At 37.9% G+C, this 20602-nt stretch overlaps 1 protein-coding gene and 1 long non-coding RNA gene across 2 annotated transcripts in view; one reads left to right on the top strand and one right to left on the bottom strand.

Annotated features, from left to right (window-relative positions):
- The window catches only part of CDH11 (cadherin 11), a 121144-nt gene that overhangs the window by 86488 nt on the left and 14054 nt on the right, over positions 1-20602 (top strand). The window contains exons 6-11 of the mRNA XM_063312713.1: positions 1685-1852; positions 4944-5131; positions 8926-9179; positions 10843-10979; positions 13861-13982; positions 15303-15420. Of these exons, the coding sequence (XP_063168783.1) occupies positions 1685-1852; positions 4944-5131; positions 8926-9179; positions 10843-10979; positions 13861-13982; positions 15303-15420 (987 nt within the window). The remainder of the gene's footprint in view (positions 1-1684; positions 1853-4943; positions 5132-8925; positions 9180-10842; positions 10980-13860; positions 13983-15302; positions 15421-20602) is intronic.
- LOC134503806 (uncharacterized) lies at positions 14367-15335 on the bottom strand. Its single transcript, XR_010068591.1, has 2 exons — positions 15285-15335; positions 14367-14582 (listed from the first exon to the last, which is right to left on the bottom strand). It is a non-coding gene; the product is annotated as an uncharacterized LOC134503806 (long non-coding RNA).

The following is a 20602-nucleotide window of genomic DNA, read 5'->3' as shown; positions in this document are numbered from 1 at the left end:
TAGCTAGAGTGCGGGTCAGAAACATGCATGTCAAAATTATCTAATCCTTTTCTAATTGTGATTGCAATAGTGCACAATGATGTGGCTTTTGTGGTGATTAAACTAGACTGATCTCTCAGTAGGAAGAGCAGAATCTCGGACTGGGGCCAATCCAGATATCTGCTGATGAAGTGGGAGATGATGTGTCCAATGTAATATAATACAGTGGCAGCTCAGGAACATGTGGGTGATAGTCTTAACCTTTGCATCCAAAAAAGATGCAAACAGGTTATTGGAAAGGGGTTTTGTTAATCTCCCCTCTGTCACCGTTACTCTATAACGCTTCTGTGTGGGGTAGAGAGGACATTGTGGAGTATTTAGGAATGGCATAATCAGTCTGCCCTGTTGTACATGAGCTGGTGCAGAGCTGTGGAGAAGGAGGAAATTGATAAAATATTTCTCAGTTTAAGTTATGCTTGTTTGATCTGTCCTAGAGAAGAACAGCTGTCAAACTAGCATCAACTAAGTTGGAGAAAGAGTAAGGCAAGATTTCCCTCCAGAGAGGAAATGGTACCATGGTGTCTCAAATCCCTACTGTCCCAGAAAAGAACAAACCCCAATCCTAGCTTTGTAGTGGTTTCAACTATACCACAGGCAAGTCAGAAAGAAACCAACTCAAGTGTTCAATGTGGAAATCTTGAGATCTAAGTGTGGCTTAGATTCCTTGAGTACATACGGATTCGTGAACGATTCTGATCATGATCCAAAAAAACAAAAACATGCAAAGACCAAAATACAATAGAAGTTTTCAACAATGTGGCCTCGCTTTCATTTGCCTAAAACAAACTACAGCAACATAATCCTATAAACTACAAGAGGTCTGGCAGAACATTTTGCTACTGGGAGGCTAGCTGTTTTAGGTAGTGATCAGGGAGGAGATAACATAAATGAAGCTTTTGTGTGGAAATGCCCTAATGTCCATTCTCATACTGGGGCTGGCTAAGATCAAGTTCCTCAGACTTCTCTGAAAAAGAAGTTTAACAGACTTCTCTGTTAAACCTTAACAATCATATTATAAGCAGGGCCAGGCAAGATATGGAAACAGTTTATCAAGCTCTTGCAGAATCCAATTTTACAGATGGGTGACTCTATTGTGTTTTACTGCATTTTTTTTTTTCTTTTTCAGTTTTGTGCTTTTTAGACAACGTGCTTGAAAATTTTCATATGCATACTTATTCTTGTTCTTCTTCCCTATGGTATTCTAATTTTTGTGTGGGATATATATTTTCTAAGCATTATAACGCAATTGTAATGTATACATGTTCCTGAATATACATGTCCATGTATAAAATATAGTCATCTTCTACTGGAAAATACAGATTTTGCTATGAAGTTGCATTCTAGTTATCCTATAAGTGCAGGAAGTAAAATACATTAAATTCATATAACATTATAAACAGAACACATTTTTCATCCACTTCTTTTTTAACCAACAGCAGGTATTCAACAGTATTATATGTATATGTGTGGAGTGAATATATACTACAGTCACTGAAGGCAACTTGTTTGTTGTACAGTAATCTAGACAAATATCTGCTGGCCCTTATACATATGGATACATGTAATGTAAGGAAAGACTATTGCTGTGAGATAAAAATTTGAAGAATATATCCTGAACCTTTTCTTCTCATCTTTTTTCCTGAAGGCATTATAAGAACAGCTCTTCCCAACATGGACAGAGAAGCAAAGGAAGAATATCATGTTGTGATACAAGCAAAGGACATGGGAGGACACATGGGAGGACTTTCAGGGACCACCAAAGTGACAATTACCCTCACAGATGTCAATGACAACCCACCAAAGTTCCCACAGAGTAAGTTAAGAAGAGCTCTATCTTTCTCATGGTGACTAACCAGAGGCCTTGCTGAAGCTCAACAAATACCCTCATCCTCCTTTGCTGACCAACAAACAATTATTCAGTAATATACTGATTCTATGCAATCAAGTATCATATTCTTATCCTGATTAATACCTATTTATAGAATCATGACAGGGGTGGCCATGCTTCAAAAATGATTTGGAGGAGATACTTTGGAACATGGAAAAGTGCAAGTGCAGTATATCTTTAAAGCAGCTACAACTATTCAGAGGCTTTTGTCCAAATCCAAAGGAAGACATGGCTGCTTTAAGGAGTCACATTAAAGATAGAACCTCTTTAAGGAGTCAACAAACCTGCAAAAAGATAAGGTTGCTTTAAAGAGGTGCTGCACTCATGTTCTGAAGCATCTTTTCTGAACCATTTTCAAAACTTACACTGCCCTAACATGAGATCCCTGCTCCTGTCCTCCAGTAACTTCTGCAGCATACTGGCTTTGGAAGTGAAGATCCAAGCTTTCTGGATAATAATGTTGTATCTTCTGTAAATTTCTAAGCAATACATGGTGCATCCCAAGATACAAAGTTCATCAGATTAGTATTCTACCTTTCTTGTCTCAGAGTCAAGAACTTAAAACTGTAGCTTAACAGGTTTTAATACTTTTTCATTGACTTCATTGATTATTTACATGGTTCTTGTAGAGACCACTAGCTTTCTAGAAATTAAGAATGATAGGTGGTTACTGGACAATATTTTGGAAATGTGCCCACCTGTCCAGAAAAAAGACAAAGGAAAGCTAGAACAGTAGAAAACATCTTATGAGTGGTACCATTGAATGGTAGCAATCATCCTGACAAGTTTGATTTTTGTAGATGGTAGTGTTGTGATGGCCCATGACCACCATATAGCCATTTCATGAACAAGCCTCTACCCTTCCCCTTGCAACTTTTTTATTAAATCTCCATAGCACATTCCCAAGTTACAAACAAGCTCACCAACCCATAAATGTTTTCTATCTCTGATATAGATTCATGTACACCAAAAGGAATCAAGAAGTATCTCATGCATATTTTACATTTAGACTATGTTTTAAAAAGGGATCTCTTTTAGAAGGAAAAAAAAAACATATATAAAATTGTTAAGCCATTTCCAGTGACACACAGTGAACCATTTCAAAGATGAGAATTAAGGCACAGGAGGAGGCAGGGACTTTTGTGCTGCCTCATTTTGAAAAGATACTGGACGATGATGTTTAAAAATATACCCCTGCTGAGATCAATGGCATGTGGTCTAGACTTTTGGTGGGAAATTCTGTTAACTGAGACAGATGAGGCAGTCTTGGATGGGAGCAATAAAAACATACTTTAGAGAGAAGTAGTTATGTGCTCTAAGACAAGAGACCAAAGTAAAGAAAATACCAAACACTCTCCCTCCATCTTTTTTATGAATTTGTGAGCACAGCAGAGACAAGGTCTGTGTTCTTAACAGCAGATTCCATGGGGGTTTCTCTGTTTAGACTGATTTCATCAGTAGTATCCAAGATTGACAAAATCTGCACATCAGTTGCTTTTTGATGGATTCATTTGGTTTATGAAGGTGATGGTTATGACAGGTTTTTAATTTGCTTATATGTTTTTTGTATTTAGAAGTGAGTATATACACAATCATCACTGATGCATCAAATATGAAATGGACATCCAAGGAGATTTAGCCCTTCTTAAATGTGCAGGCATCCATAGCATGTGGGCATTTTATGAATGAAAATGATTAAATTATATAAATAACCAAAGTCATGCAGAATCTCCAGTGCTGCACAGCATGTCACCAAGTATATCATTAACAGTCATTAGAACTACACTTATAAGGTATTACTACTTGTACTCTGCCACAATCCAGATTTCACCTCACTCTCAACATCCCCAGCCAAGACAAGCAAACCAGTTAGGTCAGGTGATCCTCTAAATACCCACAAGCCAGTCCAATTAGGTCTTTACATGGTCCACCAATACTATGATTTGTATCATAAAACCTACGTGATGCCAATGAAGTAGCCACAATACAGGTATCATGTGGGTGTGTGGATTTTGACATATTATTAGAAAAAAGTGAAACGAGCAATCACCCATTCCTGATTTTCATGGTATCAGAGTTTTATAATATTTGGGTGTAGCATTGTTTTCAATGATCCAGTGAATGGGAATGTGGTGGGGAGTCAAGTATTGATCCAGCTGATAATTCATAAATGTTAAATCATTCTTCCTCTGTTTTAGGGGCCCAGGGCAATTGACCCCTTGTGCCAAATGTATGTCCTGTGTATACAGTAAAAAGAAATACTGATTATTTTATTTCAGTTTCCTTAAATTTTAGTGCTGTTTTAAGTGTATGGTTCACAGCCTTTCCAACTTTTTCAGACCTTCCTTCCTTCCTTCCTTCCTTCCTTCCTTCCTTCCTTCCTTCCTTCCTTCCTTCCTTCCAGCACTCTTTACAGTTGTGTGTCCACAGTGCCCCTCATCTTAACTGGTTAAATAAAATGGGTAAATGTGCTCTAGAACTTCCAGAAAGGGCCAAATGATTAGAGAATTAGCCCTGAGTCACATTTAGTTCAAAGAAAATTTATATAAGCACACATTTGAATTTATTTCACCTAGGCAGCAAGTGCATATTTTATTCTACCAGAAAAAAAAGAAGAAGAAGAAACTGGAGAAAAAATGTGGGTGGAAAAGCAAGAACTTCTATTACAGAGCCTCCATACAAGAAAGTACAGCTATTTTAAGAAATGTTTAAGGCCACCCAAGTCCATAATGACTCAGGCTGGAGTTTTGCCTTAGTATAGCCTGCCAAATTAGCATTTGTCTACTTTTTAATTGAACAATTCTATTGAAAAACAAAATTTGATGGGGCAAGAAACTGGAGTGCCGAGGGACATTTTGATGGGTGAATTGCTGCCTATATCTGACCTAGAATTTCTGAATGTCAATGTTCTCTATTTCCTGTTCTATTTTTTGCACATCTTGATGAAGTCAATAAAACAAATACTCCTAAAGGAATTAACAATAGCTCATTTACTGATAAGCCCTGTTTTGCCTAGGTGTTTATCAGATGTCAATATCAGAAGCATCAGTTCCTGGGGAGGAAGCTGGAAGAGTAAAAGCCAAAGATCCAGACATTGGGGAAAATGGTTTAGTAACTTACAACATCATTGATGGCGATGGTATAGAAATGTTTGAAATCACAACAGATTATGAGACTCAGGAAGGGGTTGTGAAGCTTAAGAAGGTAAGTAATGCATTCCTTTCATTCCTTAATGGATAATATGCTTCATTTTCTTTCCATGCCTCACAGAACATATAATAGCCATAGATTATCACTCATGGTAAGAAAATCAGAGCAAATGCAGTTTGGGATAATTTCTTTATGAAGCTATGATTAACTTCTAGCATCCCATTTTACTCTTATCTCCTAAGGCCTGGAGCCAGAATGCAAGGAAAGAGATTATAGAAATAAAGCACTGATGCATTGAAGCTCCTTAATATCATTTTAAAGTGAAGAAAAATACATTACTCTTTTACTGATTCTCCTCTTGAGAAATCAACACCATTCACTCTTCAAAACATATTGCATATTAAGTTGGAAATAAATGAAGGGGATTGCCATAGTTATAATGAAGCATTTATTTTCAAGTTGGCAGGACAGTGTGAATTTCCAGATAATGTGAAAATTACAAGGGATTTCTTTTGTGTGTGTGTGCTTTTTACTGAGGAAAACTTAATTTTGACTGTCAGTATTTCTTCTGGATGCAATCCTTGTTGACAGAAAAAGGGGAAAAAAATAAAAGGGGAAATAGAGCAGACATGGGTTGATCAGCACTGTGTTTCCATCATGCAGTTCAACAAAAGCTACTTTTTGGTTTCAGCTCACTATTCCAAAATAATTTTTCATTCATTACACAGCCAGTGTTATCAGGCTGAACACTATAAGCAAAATTGAAATGAAAGCAGCAGTGCTTAGCTTCATTAAAACCAATAACTTTGCCAACCCTGCAGAATTGATAGGTGTTTTTGTATGTTTGGGGGTTGCTCTATAGTACTCAATTAGGGCCTTATACCACCCTAACTGTAGCAGAGAGGGTGTAATCTGAGTTCCTAAAATCAATTATGCAATTCCTAGAAGTTTCTCCAATACAATTTTGAGGTTAGAAATAGGAACGACATGGACAGAGATCAGGATCTAGATTTTTAATTACTGGCTGAAATTAATGTTTACCCCAGTGGGGCCAATGTCCCTGATACATGAAGAAAACTTCCAATCTATCTGGAGGACACCTATCAGAGAAAAAAATGGCTGTGTATGGCTTCTCTAGTAAAGCAGTATGAAAGCAAAGCAGATAATGAAGAAAAGATTCTTGGCATAAGTTGGCAGCAAGATATTCGTGTGGCACCAAGGCAACATAAGTTGTGGAGTATCACCTTTACTACTAAGCTGATTACTGCTAGACCTTAACAAATCTGAGCATTTACTCATGGGTTACTTGTGGGACCATGTCTTTCCAGTTGTATCTACCCATTCTGTGAGATCTAGTAGAAGAGGCATGCTCCAGGTCCAGTCTGTTAGGGAATATCATCTGGTAGGTCCCCAGAGAAGAGTCTTTTCTTTTGTGGCACCCACCCTCAGGAAATCATTTCTTCAGGGAATAGACTGGCCCTGTCCCTACTAGCTTTCTGTAAGGCCTTAAAAACCTGGGTTTGTTGCTGAGTCTGGAGTCCAGGGTGTGTAGGTGAACCTTTATTTTGGTTACATTGACTGTGTTGTTGGTTTTATCTTGGGTCCTGTATTTGCTTTTTTTCCCCTGTTAGGTTTTTTATCTTGTTTTTTTCCTCTGTTGGCTGCCCAGAGTCATGTGTTTGAGGTGGGTGGCCATATAAATTGAATAAATAAATATAAATTTACCCTAGCTAGGTTTGATGCACTGCCTTCAGCAGTTATTGATGGTAAATATCAAAAGATTTCATTCCATGAATGCCTCTGCCCAAATAGTTCCCATGCTATAGAGGATCTACAGCATGGTCTACCACATTGAAATTTCTATGGGGATTTATGCAATACATTATCTCATGAAAGAACACCCAAGGAGAGGTAATAACTGATATTCCGTCTTTCTCCTGGCCAACCAAGAGCGCTGTTACTTACATTGTAGCCAAAAACTGTCTGACCTCTATGAGAATGAGGCAGCAAATATTGTCTAATGCAATTGCAGACCTCCCATACGTCTTTAACATTAACTTTAACCCCAACCCTAACTCCCCCCCCTTTTCCTTTGTTGATGTGTTGATGTATTATGGAGAATTTTATGGATATGTTCTATATATGTGTCAGGAACCAGGCCAAGAACCATGCTGAGTCGATATTTCCAACTCAATCCTTATTGTTCTTACCATATAGACCGAATCTTGCCAGACTAAAGCTATTCAACTAACCTAATGGGAAATATCCTAGAAGGGGTCTAGGGTGGAGCTACCTTGAACCTCTTAACCATCCCAGCAACAGTGTCCAGGCTGTGAAGCCTCTTATCTGTCTGGAATGTGCTTCCTCCCTGGGAACCAGCAGCAGCGCTGGAGTCCACATCACCCCCTCCTTCATGAACACATTCCATCACAATATGCAGGCTCATATAAGCTTATGCTACTATTATATACATTTACTGTATGTAATGCTTCCCCAGACACACTTTCCCGCCAAGAATGAAATTTGGAATAATCATTTTGGAGTTGAAGTCTGGGGTATTTTCATAACTTTGACTTGTAAGTGGGTTAAAGAGGTAAAATTGTAGTATTTTGGAAATATCTTCTATTTTTTTTCCATTCTGCTGCTAGCATATGGTTATCCATAGTCCTTAGGACGTAGTAGCCGGTTGGTGCTTTCTTATTATTAAATGTATATGCTAACTAATCTTTTTTAGACTCAGGCAGCTCAGAACAAATTATGCATGTAAGAAGCCTATGTGCATGTATGTGTATGTATGGATGTGAAGTACTGAATTTGATATCTATACTTCAAGTGGAATTAAGCCCAGGAAGGACCAACTAGATATCAGAATCGACAAACTGTTATAGAATGGATGTCCCTGTTTTGCTTGACCATGCTACATGGGCAATACTATCAGGAATGGTTCTAGCACTTGGGAGCATTTAGACCAGGCATTATTAACATGGGCAGACAGATTATAGCTTCCCTCATGGTAATTGTGCCTTGCATAATATCAAAAATTAGGAGACATTACCTAACAGCAGCGTCTACCTTGTCAGCCCTCTGTACCAAGATTTTTACTTGTAATGTTAATAAGACTTTATTTATCTTTAGGGTTACATACTGGGCCTTGGAGATGCAGGAATGGTCATAAAACTTCAGGTGTACCTTAAGTTGATATTGTTCAATTTTGCGTTTCTGAATATCGGTCAGTAAAGAAATCATTTCAGCTCCCTTCCTTTACCTATAAATGCGCATGATTCTGAAAGTGCTGTGATGTGACATACCACATTACCCAAAACAAAGATGGTCCTACCTTTATGATACCTCACACCCACACCCAAAAATAAAGGAGGGGAAATAAAAACCCTCACCTGCCTCTAATACAATTATTCACAGGGAATCTAAGGTGATCTTCATATTTTAAATAAATATTGTTTAAGAAAAAAAATAATCTTTTAAAATAAATATAGGAATTATATGTGCATCAGAGATAAGTACAAAAATAAAATGGCTATAATTTCAGCAGATGGCAGCATCTGGCTAACTTTACCTAGCCTGGAAACTGTGCAGGGTTGGTTCTGGTTAGTACTTTGGTGGGAGATTATCAGGGGACTTCCAGGGTGGAGGCCAACCAAAATATCATCCTGAGAGAAGCAATGGCAAACTACCTATATAAAGCTGACTAGAAAGCTTCATGGATGGATCCATGAAGGCAGTACAGATTGAACTCAACTCTAAGGAGGTTTATCTTTATCTTTATTTTTTTGTTGTTTGTAAAAACATCCTTAGAATGATACCTTGTGTTTCCCTCTTTTTCCCCCCAGCAACTTGATTATGAAACCAAAAGGACCTATAGTCTGAAGGTAGAGGCAGCCAACATATATATTGACCCCAAATTCATCAGCAATGGACCATTCAAGGATACTGTGACTGTGAAAATTAATGTGGAGGATGCTGATGAACCACCCATGTTTTTAGCACCAATTTACATCCTTGAAGTGGAAGAGAATGCAGGGCCTGGTGCTGCAGTTGGACGAGTGCATGCCAAAGACTCTGATGCTAAAAACAGTCCTATAAGGTATGCTTGCAACAGGCAGCAATGGCTTATAATAGAAAATGCTGCAAAACCCATCAGTGATAACTTAGTCACTTGCAATGCAATAATAATGTGAGGTACTGTAGGGAGAAGCATATCTGCTCTTTCCTCCATTAGTTACAAGCATAGTAATTTCCAGGCATAGTTACTGCTGCACTCAGTATGAATCTTAAGAAGAAAAAGTCCTATGATGTTGTGCAGAAACACAGAAACAACAGTGGATGCATGAACTCACATACCTGTGGATATACACTACTTTTTATAATTGTTTGTTATTTGCATACACAATAATGAAATTAAATAGTTAATACTTTAGCCCTGGTACACTCTCAGTGCAATCATTGGAATAGTGCTCAGAAGCATTACAGATGCAAAAATCTCCAAGAGATGCATTTTTCAAGATACCTATCAACCACAATAAGCACTCAGGGGCTTAAGAAAAGTCCACATCCCAGAACTTTTTATATCTGATATACTGATCTGTGATATATCTAAGTAGATGGAAAGGGAGGAACTGACATTTGAGACTCAGATTTTGTAAGAGATATGATCCACCATCATTCAGCCAGGCATTAATAAGCTGGTCTAGGCAGGCATGTGAATGCACCATATATTGCTCTTTGAGACAACTAGGATTTCACTGTTGGAACACAAGTAGATAACTCTTAACTCCTAAATAGGATGATACATTTGCAGCAAATGATCTAGCACCAAACTGGCCTGCTTCTATAAATATATATAATTATTAAAACAGTTTTGATATTAACAGTGTTAAGGTGATACCAAATGTTTTAGAATGACATTTGAAAAAAATATTAAAATAGATTCTGAATAAGATCCTACATGTAAGGTGCCTGACATTTAAGTCACACAGAAAGGTGGGGAAATTGTGACTTTGAATTATAACTCTCAGTGGTTCCAGCATAGTCCATGTGAACAGTGCTAGGGGTGCGGCTCAAAAGCCCATTGTGGATGAACAGAATAGCTGATGAAAATGAAACCTCTGCATCAAGTTCTTTCCCAAACACTGCAACATGAATTATGCCTTACCCAATGATGCCTTGTGATCACATCATGGATTCCCTTGCTCCACTAGGGGCAAACAATTACAGAAAGCATGTGATAAGAAAACACACAACATAATGTACCATTGTGTGAGGTATCTGGAGAGAACACTACACAGGGTATCACTGTTATTGGCAACTGGAGCCCTACATAGTTGGGAGAGCAGGGTTTTACTACTTGGCCTTGCCATCCTACACCCACACATTAAAGGAAGAGCTGAAGAAAACCAAAAACAAAGAAAAACAAGATATATATTGCATTTAACTCATATATTGCTATTCCCCTTTTCGGGAGAGGTGGGTGGTGATAGAAATTTGAAAAATAATATATATATATATATATATATATATATATATATATATATATATATATATAAAATAAATTCCACATTACTAAAAAATAACAATCCGTTTCCATTTAGAAGTGATTTAGTAGCTCTAATTAATATTTTCATCCTGCTAAGCATGTTCTCACTTAGCTATTTTTAAAGTAATCTGTGCTACACTGTTTAGGAGACATTAAATGAACTGAGGACAATGAACAATTCTCTTCTAATTACTTCATTTGCATCCCCTTTTAGATATTCAATTGATCGTCACACTGACCTCGACAGATACTTCAGCATCAGTGCAGAAGATGGCTTAATTACAACCACAAAAAAACTGGATAGGGAAGAAATAGCCTGGCACAATATTTCAGTGTTAGCATCAGAAGTTCGTAAGTGTTCAACAAAAACTGTTGCCATATTCTGGTATGTACTACTCTCCCCACTTTTGAAGAAGTGAAAGATATTGGGATTGGTATTTCAACTATAGTCACTTTCACTTTGGGTGAGATTTCACATTGGACATGAGGTGGTGCCTTGGTTTGGTTGTAGCTTGAAATACAAGTAGAATGCTGCTAGGCCTATCTACCCATATGAATATACTGTATGTTCAGCAGTACATCATCCAGTGAAACCCCAAATGATTCTGAGCACTATTAGATGAAGGTATTTTCTCCCATCAATAGACATGAACATTTTGCAGAAACTGCACATAGTTTTTCCTCTTGAGTTTCTCATTACTGTACAGAAGCTGTCATGAGTAAGGATGGCGAGCAGGGGGCTCCCATCCAGACTGTCAAGCGCATGTGTAGCACTGAGGAATTGGTCAGCCATTCAAAGAGACACAGATTGGGACCGCCTTAACCTTTGGGGTTTATATGTCTGGGTTTTCCCACGCTTCTTCTCCAAATTTCTCTGGTAGACTGCCCTGGGATCTCAAGACTATTGGCGGGGCTGCTGCTGCTGCTGCTGCTGCTGCTGCTGGTGCCGGTTGTGGGTTAATCGGAGCTGGTTGTTGTAACTGCTGTAGCATGGCAGCTTGTAATGTGTTGATCTGGAGATCTACTTGTTGTTGGTGTTGTTGCAGGGCTGCTGCCAATTGTTGGATGGTGAGCCGCATTTCTTGGTTTTCTGAAGACATTCCAAACGTATCTCCTTAATTGCTTGTTCCTCCCTCTTTCGATGGGAGTAAGAGTTTGTTAGGATTGATGTCCTAACAGCCAGGAAACACACTGAGACAAGGAACTGGTCTCTAATATTTATTGCTAGTACTTAACAGGAATCCTAACAAACTGAAGAAGTGTGGGAAAACCCAGACATATAAACCCCAAGGGTTAAGGCGGTCCCGATCTGTGTCTCTTTGAATGGCTGACCAATTCCTCAGTACTACGCATGCGCTTGACAGTCTGGATGGGAGTCCCCTGCTCGCCATCCTTACTCATGACAGAAGCCAGGCTTAAGGGGGTCTGAGATCTTTGCTCTCTGGCTGAGCTCTTCCCTATTCCAAACACCCAACCACCCCATATATTTTCCATCCTAATGTTATTGAACAGGACTTTAAAAAAAAAGGCTTCCCAGAATGATCATTTTGTAGCATTGCTCTGTGTCATTACTCAGAAATTCAAGTCCATTTTCCTTTAATGAACACTCAAGGAAGAAAGAGAAGGGCAAGTATCAACAGTGAGTTCAGTCAAGTAATTACAACCTCACTACATGACTATGAATGCTGTGCGATGATATTGGGCATGACTAAATTCCTATAATTCTTTACTGCATGCAAACATGTATGCATCACGGCCAGTCAAACCAATCTTAAATTCAGGAATTGTGTATCTCAAAAAAATAAGGCAATTTATGGCCATCCATTATTTTATATCAAGCCCATGGAGCTGACTCCATGCTTGATCAATACATCGCTCAATAACTCATTGCCACAAACTCATTTGGATTTCCACAGACCCAAGAGAAACAAAGTAGTAATTTTGGATGAAGCAAGCTCAGTGCATATTGTTGACTGCATGACACAGCAGTCGCTTAATCTCTTTATCCTATGGCCAGATCAATTTCTAGCTTGTGGTGGGGCAGGCAGCATAATTGTATGCTGATCATTAATCTATCCATATGACTGAGCAGTCTCCAGCCAGCCAAAATGCACATTGAGTTAGCCACATCATCAATGTTCAGTTTCAACTGCACAATTTTTAGGCTTCCTCTGGATGAAGCTAGAACTGGAAGTTGTGCAGCCAGAGGTCCAGGATATAGGTGTCTGATACATAAGTTTATTGTAAGAACTATGTAAGATGTTAAGAAAGAACCCTGACAACCTTCCAGCATAAAAAGGACATTCTATTTAGAGTTGAATTCAAGGCTTAATCTTTCTATCTTTTTCTTCTGATGACAAGGTGCAATGGGCTTGAGGCCTCCCACTTCTGAGTGGGAGAAAGGGCTTCTGCCTGTCCCTTGTTATGATAATGGACTCTTCTGGTTTCATGCTGCTAGTTTCTGACCTTGCCAATATAGAAGTCATGCCAATCTTAAATTCAACAATTAATGAGCAGAGCCTCAAAAAATTATCCAATTGACATGGTCTGTTAATGGGATGGTCTGATGATCAGAACTCATTAATTCTGATACCATTTTACCAATCTTCTGTTTATACTGAGAAAGTCACTGCTTATGTTTGCATCATACAGATGTACCAAATATTCTCTCTGCTGGGCAGTTGACCTCGGCAGTATATGAACTTTCCACTTCCTGTTTTGTCTTCCTTCCAGAACAAAAAATAAAATATAAAATATCTCAGTTCAGGCAGAAAGAGAGGCTGTACCTTTTGCATTCATTCTGTTCTTCTTTTCCTATACAGCCAGGGTGGGTGAAAACCCAAACAGCCACAAAGTTTGCAGAGATGCCTACTTTTTATGGGGTCTTTCTAGGAGTTTTCTCTGCCACAGAGTGGAGAGTCTCATCACTTACTACCAGCCTGCATTTATCATTCAGACAATATTGTCAACTAGGAGAGATACCTTAGTCCCAAACAGACCCAGAGTTGTTTTTTCCTGTTTTTAGGCCATGCTAACCCACATACTTAAGGGAGACATGTGAACAGTCATTGACAATCTAGGTTATTGCTCCCCAGGGACCACAAAGGAAAGTTGAGTGGACCAAAGGCTGAGAAAGTTCTTTTTCATTGCTGTGACATTCATGGTAGAGAAAACAAACAGACAACTTTGTGCTTTGTGCTATTATATATTTCCTTCTCAATAACTATTGCAGATAATCGGCACCAGGAAGCCAAAGTTCCAGTAGCAATTAAAGTCCTTGACCTAAACGATAATGTCCCCAAATTTAAAGAGCCCTATGAAGCTTTTCTATGTGAAAAACCCCAGACAAATAAGGTAACCATTTCCGCATTCTCTTTTTCACTCAAGAATGATCGTATTTGTTTCTCCAGACAGCCCCTAGAAAGAAGGAAAAGCAGAAAAGGCAGGCCAGGACTTCTGCTGAGCTTAAATAAATAAATTAAGTGTAATGATGGATTTGGGAACTTTCTGTGCTATGGGCCCTAAACCTGGGTGCAACAGTCCAGCTTTAGCAGCTCTACTAAATCTGTCTGGTTTGTTGCTAGTGGCAGTGGGAAGACTATTTTTACTATTTAATTTACCTTAAAGACTATTGTTACTACCTTCTTTACCCTAACACATGAGTGATTCAGAATATACTTTGGTTGAAAATTTACTCTACAAAGCAGATCTCAACATGGAAAGTCTTGTATTGGTGTGTGTTTTTTGGTTTCAATGCTGTTTCTTCTCTTGACAATTCTGGGGTGATTGCATATGGTCTCTGAGAGGAGAAGGAACTAGGTAGAATCCATCAAGTTTTCCACACTTCTAGATTCTATTGGAGTAGCAGAGGCATGGTGGGGTATTCCTGCTTAGAATGGTTGCCATGATAGACCAACGCCACTTGTTCCCCTTACTTAGGGCTTAGGAGGAATCCTTCACATAATAGGAAAGGTGAAGTATATAGTAGTTCTTCAACTATCTCTCATCCAGGAGGTGTAACTAGTTATAGGATGCAAGTCCATATTTTTCCTCCTTCCTTTTCAGTTCAACATGCACCATATCATATTTCATAATAAAATCCTGCAGGATCAGAGAAAGTGTCTTAGCATCCTGCTTCATATGGCTGTCAACCAGATGTGTCCAGGTGATCCAGGTGATCCAGCAGCAGGACAAAGGCCTCTTCCCTTCCTAGTGCCACTAAATATCAACCGCCCAGAGTCCCCCTTTTTGGGGGGGTGATGGATGGTGATAGAAATTTGAATAAAAAAATAAAAAATAAATAGCAGTACAGTTACAGAGCATACAGCAAGAAAAACTTGCAGCTTTTCTGAATTTGTCTAATCCCCTTGTAAAATCACCTTAAACCATCACACTATGTCATTATTCTGTAAATTACATCTATGAACAGCTTCCAGTCCACAATTTTATTTTTCAGATTTGTCTATTTCCTCCAAAGCAATTTTTTCTTTGGATTTTGCAGTATGTATGGTACATTTTGTACTGAAGAGGGATTATGGAATGAATAGTTATGGCTTTATACTCTATAACTAACTATACAATTTTTATTCATGAATCAGCTTAGCAAAAAGAAAAGTTGATCAGGGGAGGGAGATTTCAAATGCATTGCATACTTACAAGTCCCTTTCTTTCCAGCCACTAATTACAATTTTCGCAGAGGACAAAGATGATACAGCCAATGGCCCAAGATTTATCTTCCATTTACCACCTGAAATGATGCAGATGCCCAATTTTACTCTCAGAGATAACCGAGGTTTGTACTTATATTCATTATACAGGATGGGAGAAAACTAATTACCCTTGTAGTAGTTTTTTTCCTCATTAGCCATGACTGATTTTCTGAAGCTCTGACTTGGGGTGAGGAGGGGGACTGAGAGCTTTGCAAAGATTCGTAAAATGCAACTAAACATCATAACAATTGCTGTGGTGTTTTGTCACCAACAGCCTTCTTGATAACTATATGAAATCTGTATGAAAACTGCAGTCGAATTGCAAAGCTTAGTGAGAACATTTTAATATGCACAATTCTGCTTTTTTAAACCACTCTAATTTTTGAAACCTCCAACAGCTTGTCATCTCTAATATTCATTAGCCATAAAATGCAGAGAGCAGAACCTTTAGATTTGTTGGTACTTTTCAGATTGGGTTGTGTGTAGGGGAGAGGGAAGTTAGGTGTGACAGCAAGTTCTGTGTAAGCCCTTTGAGGTACGGTAAGTCAGGGAGCAGAGTCCACAAATCAGATGAGAAGTGTAGTTGTTTGATATAGGTTATGGTATCTGCATTTAGATTCTAGGAAAATATGATGGAGTTGTATGGAGGAGAAAAAAAAATCAAAGAGTAACCTGGTGCCTGTTTAGCAGTAGATATACTGGGTGGGGTATTCTGTACCTGTAAGCTCACATATTGCTTATTTAGGGGGAGAAAAAAAAACTTGTGCATGTTCATAGTGATGTGAAGGATCCTTTCCTCTATCTCTGTTGATCTTACAAGAGAAACCTGACCATTCTGTAGGCAATCATTGTAGGAAAAGGAGATAGAGAGATAGGGATGGATGGATGGAGATAGATAGACATGATAGATATGATAGATAGATAGAGCTTACTTTCTTACTGCATTTGCAGTAATGTGAAAGAAAAAAGAAACATATACTGCAAAAAGAAGAAAGAAAAAGGCCTATTGGCCAGTCTTGCTAGGGTGCTAAGATAATCCATCATAAAGTAGTAATGGAATTCTCCCCCCTTCCCCAATTCATCTTAAATCAACTTCCTCCTCCAAAAATGGGAGCACATCTGAAGTGGAGGAATATTTCATCACAGGACTATACAACTCATACAATCCTGTGCATGCCAACTCAAAATAAGTCCCACTTGATTCCGTGTGGCTCTCTCACAGATCTGCGGTTATAGTTTTGCAGTTTAGGAATTGTTGGTCCCCAACAATTTAAGGGCTAAAAGAGAAAAGTAATACTTTTAATTAAGCCGGAGCTCAAAGATGCATTACTTGGCTGTTTTTCAAATGCATTTTGAACAAGCTAGTTTCCAAATATTTTTCCAAAGCACGCTCGTTGCAGATCATGGACAGTGATAGACCTCACCCGCCCACACACAGCATTCCTAGAGGCCCTGTGGATTATAAAATCTATTCCAGAGCTTCCCCAATCCATTACAGAAACAATGGTTCTATTTCAGCCAAATTATTTTATTTAAAATTATCATTGCTTGCCATTTGAGAATGTCAGGTATGTTCTTGATTCTCTTCCTTGCTCGTATTTGACTGATGGTACTTACTTCCAGTTAACACTAGACACAAGATAGGCTGTCTTATGCTGAAAGTTTAGCAATGAACAATTGTAACAGTGATCCAGTAGTATTTATTCTGCAACTTTAGAACAGTTTGAAGTTTGAAGGCAAAAACTGGAAACACATGGTAGATTGTATTTTGTTTCCAATCTAATTCAAAAAATTTTAAAAGGCTTTTAATGTGGTCATCCCACATTAAACATGAAACCTTGGTCTTTTTGCTTGATTTTAGTCTTTTCAAAAATTATTCATAATAAACTTTTATTTCATTTTAATATTGTTGGAAAGTGTTATAGAGGACACTTTTCAAATCAAGTATCTGTTATCCAAGTAAAGCAATCTAAATCTAACACAATCCAAAACTGAGAAACCAAGAGTATAAGACAAAGACTCTCTTAATATAAACTTCTGGGGAAAAATCTTAATATTAGTAGAAGGTATTAGAGATCTAATCAATACACATACACAGGAATATGACATCAGGTGGCATTTTAAGGATTAATATGTTCGTTACAGCAAAAGCTGGTGTGGACTAAGCTATCTGCATATATACTGAGGGTGGGATTATAGCAAAGGAGATCAGAGTGAAGTTTCATAGAATACTTACAAGCAGGGAAAATAACATATATTCCACTGATAAACTAATAGCTAATTAACACATTTAAGTTTTAAAAAAAACTTTTATTTTGACTTAAGGCCCAGGTAATACAACTACAGTTCTCCATTTATTACAGTTCGGCTGTTTCACACAATGATCTCATGCTGATGTTCCCTTGCTCAGAAGTGAACATGTTTCAATTATGAGTTCTAGAAAGTTGACATGTCAACTCCCCTTTACTGTTTTGTGCATATTGCTATTTCTATATCAGCTCTGCATCCATTTATTCTCACACATAGAGGATGGCTAGTTCATCCTAGGTATAGCCAGATTTTGGTGGAAAATGGTTGTATGTATTACAGTGGAAGATGACCAAGTACATGAACCCTTGAAATTGTGGATGACATTACCAAATTCTGTAAAAGAGAAGCAACCTGAGGTATACAGATGTCCAATATGTTAGATGGTCTATTATTGCTGGTGAGTGGTTTACTTTAAGATGGGCAGTTGGCTGGTCAGGCAAGGAAAATGAAAGCAACATGCCATTATCCACAGGGACAATAAAATGTTGATGTGCTTCAATAGTTATAATGAGGGATTCTGCCTTTTTCACTTCTAAGTTTTTCCTGTTGTAAAAGATTCCTGGTACCAGTCTGACCTTGTTGATCCATTTTTTTTCTCCTTTACCCTGTGTTTTGTTGGATAGGCACTTTCTCTGAGAAACTTTAACCAGGATAATCATTGTCTGAGACTATGGGGAACCCAGAGTTTGTATGTTTTGGGTTACAAATTATAAATATTTTGCCAGGGTTCCTGAGGCACCATTTTACAATTCTGGTCCTGAACCTGGGCAGGATTCCTTTTTCACCTTGAGTAATTCCACCTGGTGTTCTACTATGGGATTCAAGGGCAACTGCCTATCCTGTGTGGGATTATAGAATTGTTTTTGAGCTTCCTGAATATGATTCCTTTTTTTTCTTCATTGGGATGCTAAGAGGTGCCAAGAGATGCCCATTCTTGCTCTAGTTCATCAAAGATGTTTAGTGTATGTGGGGATATGCTACATAGGTCAAACAATAGCACCTATGAAAGCAGGAATTTGTGTGTGGTTCAGTATATGGTTGTACTGAACCAGAACAAATGTTCAGGGGTCTTCTTTGGTGACCAGTGGTGATTTGTGCTCACTAAAACAATCTGATTTCTTAAAAAAAGAAATCACAGTAACAATGTATTGCTTATTTTGGAGAATTTTTTCTACATGCACAACCAGATCATAAAACTCAGTGTGGAACCTGAACTTGGTGCCTTTTTCATATCTCCCTTTATATCACAGTTCATAACACATGGATGATCCAGAATCAACTTGTAAAAATGGAAAGGCTAGTTACTGTGTTATGTACATTCAATCTATTATGGCTTCTTCACAAACAATGGTTAAAGAAACTATGCCTTAGAAAAATGTATGAGTCAAATCAATGCGATCAACCCCAATTATAGAACAGACTTCACAAAGAAGTTCATCAGAGGCCAGGCATCTGGATATACAGTATATTCAGGTTTTTAGAACTGTGTATCATAATCTCGATACAGATAAATAAATACAGTATCATCTTCCTTATTCTAGTTCTTCAACAAATTCTAAAAATATATACTTATTTAATTGAAGCATGCTATTGTTTTTACCCTGTTATGTACAGTGCTCTATTCCAGCCCTTTTCCTCAACCATTTATACCAATTATTTTTTTCTCTATGAAGGTGGGGGGTGAGAGTGGGATCTTCAGCCACTTGACAAATTTATTAGGAATATTCATGTAATTTTTGAGGTATGTGTGTGAACTCTCAGCATCGTTATTTTAATTCTGTATGTGCATATGCATGTATTGGTAAAAAGGTTGAAAATAATAGAACATTTTCCAGCAAGCAATCTATTTTGTTTCCGATGACAGACTGTCTTGTTATTTGCAAGTCAGATAATCTAAAATTTCTCTCCCTCCCCCCATTTGTAAATTAGAATATTCTTGGATTATGCTTCCACATTCTTACTGAATTTACAGGAATGTTTTGTTGCTTGTTTAGCAGTTTTATGAATTGTTGAGGGCAGTTAAAATTTAGGCCCTGCCAGGACTTTTCAAGTGAATACCTTCCTAAATGAACCAAGTGTGCATATGTGTGTGGGATTTATTTTACATATCTCTTAAGAGTAATTATATATTGAAATAATTAAAAAAATCATACTTCATATTCATAGGAGTCAGTAGGCTATGCCTGCTTTTTGCATCTATTTCCTACAGAAAACAGGAGATAATGATTGATTTTATGCTATGATAAAGTGCGTGTGTGTGTGTACCAGGTTAATAAAAACACTCTCCTTTACATCTCTCCATTTTCATTTAGCCTCCTTCTGGCATAAATTTGGCTCTAGGCCTCTACTAGCATTTCAATGAATTGACTGTGCAACCCTCGACTGTTCTGTACCAATCAATAACCTGCAAAGGTCCTTTTTAGAGATCAGGTTCATAGTCAGTTCAATAGACTCTTCAAATCAAAGGGATTTCCTAATCAAACTGACAATTCAGACTGAATCCCTGAATTGAACTGGAAGATTTTTTTTTAAGTATATGGCCAATCAAATCCACCCTATTCAATACTTCGACTCAAAGCTTCTATTGGTTCGGTTTTCCAAATTGATTCAAATCATATCAACCAACTGAATCAAATGGATGTTTCTAATTTGTCAGACCCAATATGAACATTCCTCCATCATGGGAAGATGTTTTTCATTGAAACAGATACATAATAGGCCAACCTTGAATGGGTTTCATGCACTTTTCGGAGATCAAATGATTTGAAATTAAAGAATTTCACCTCCAGCTATCAATAGCTTCAGGATTAAACAGCCATCCCACCCCACTCCCCAATTAGGAAACTGCAAGTAGTACATCTAAGGGAGGGATAGCTTCAGTAAACCTTAGCTTCTCATTGAGTGCTTAGTGTAAACAATCACGGAAATATTCAAAGCATTGCTAGTTTGGCTTGT

This window comes from Candoia aspera, chromosome 11, assembly GCF_035149785.1.
Source record: "Candoia aspera isolate rCanAsp1 chromosome 11, rCanAsp1.hap2, whole genome shotgun sequence".
Lineage (NCBI taxonomy): Eukaryota > Metazoa > Chordata > Lepidosauria > Squamata > Boidae > Candoia > Candoia aspera.
Note: the sequence above shows the minus strand (reverse complement) of the source record. Positions and strands in the feature narration are given on the sequence as shown.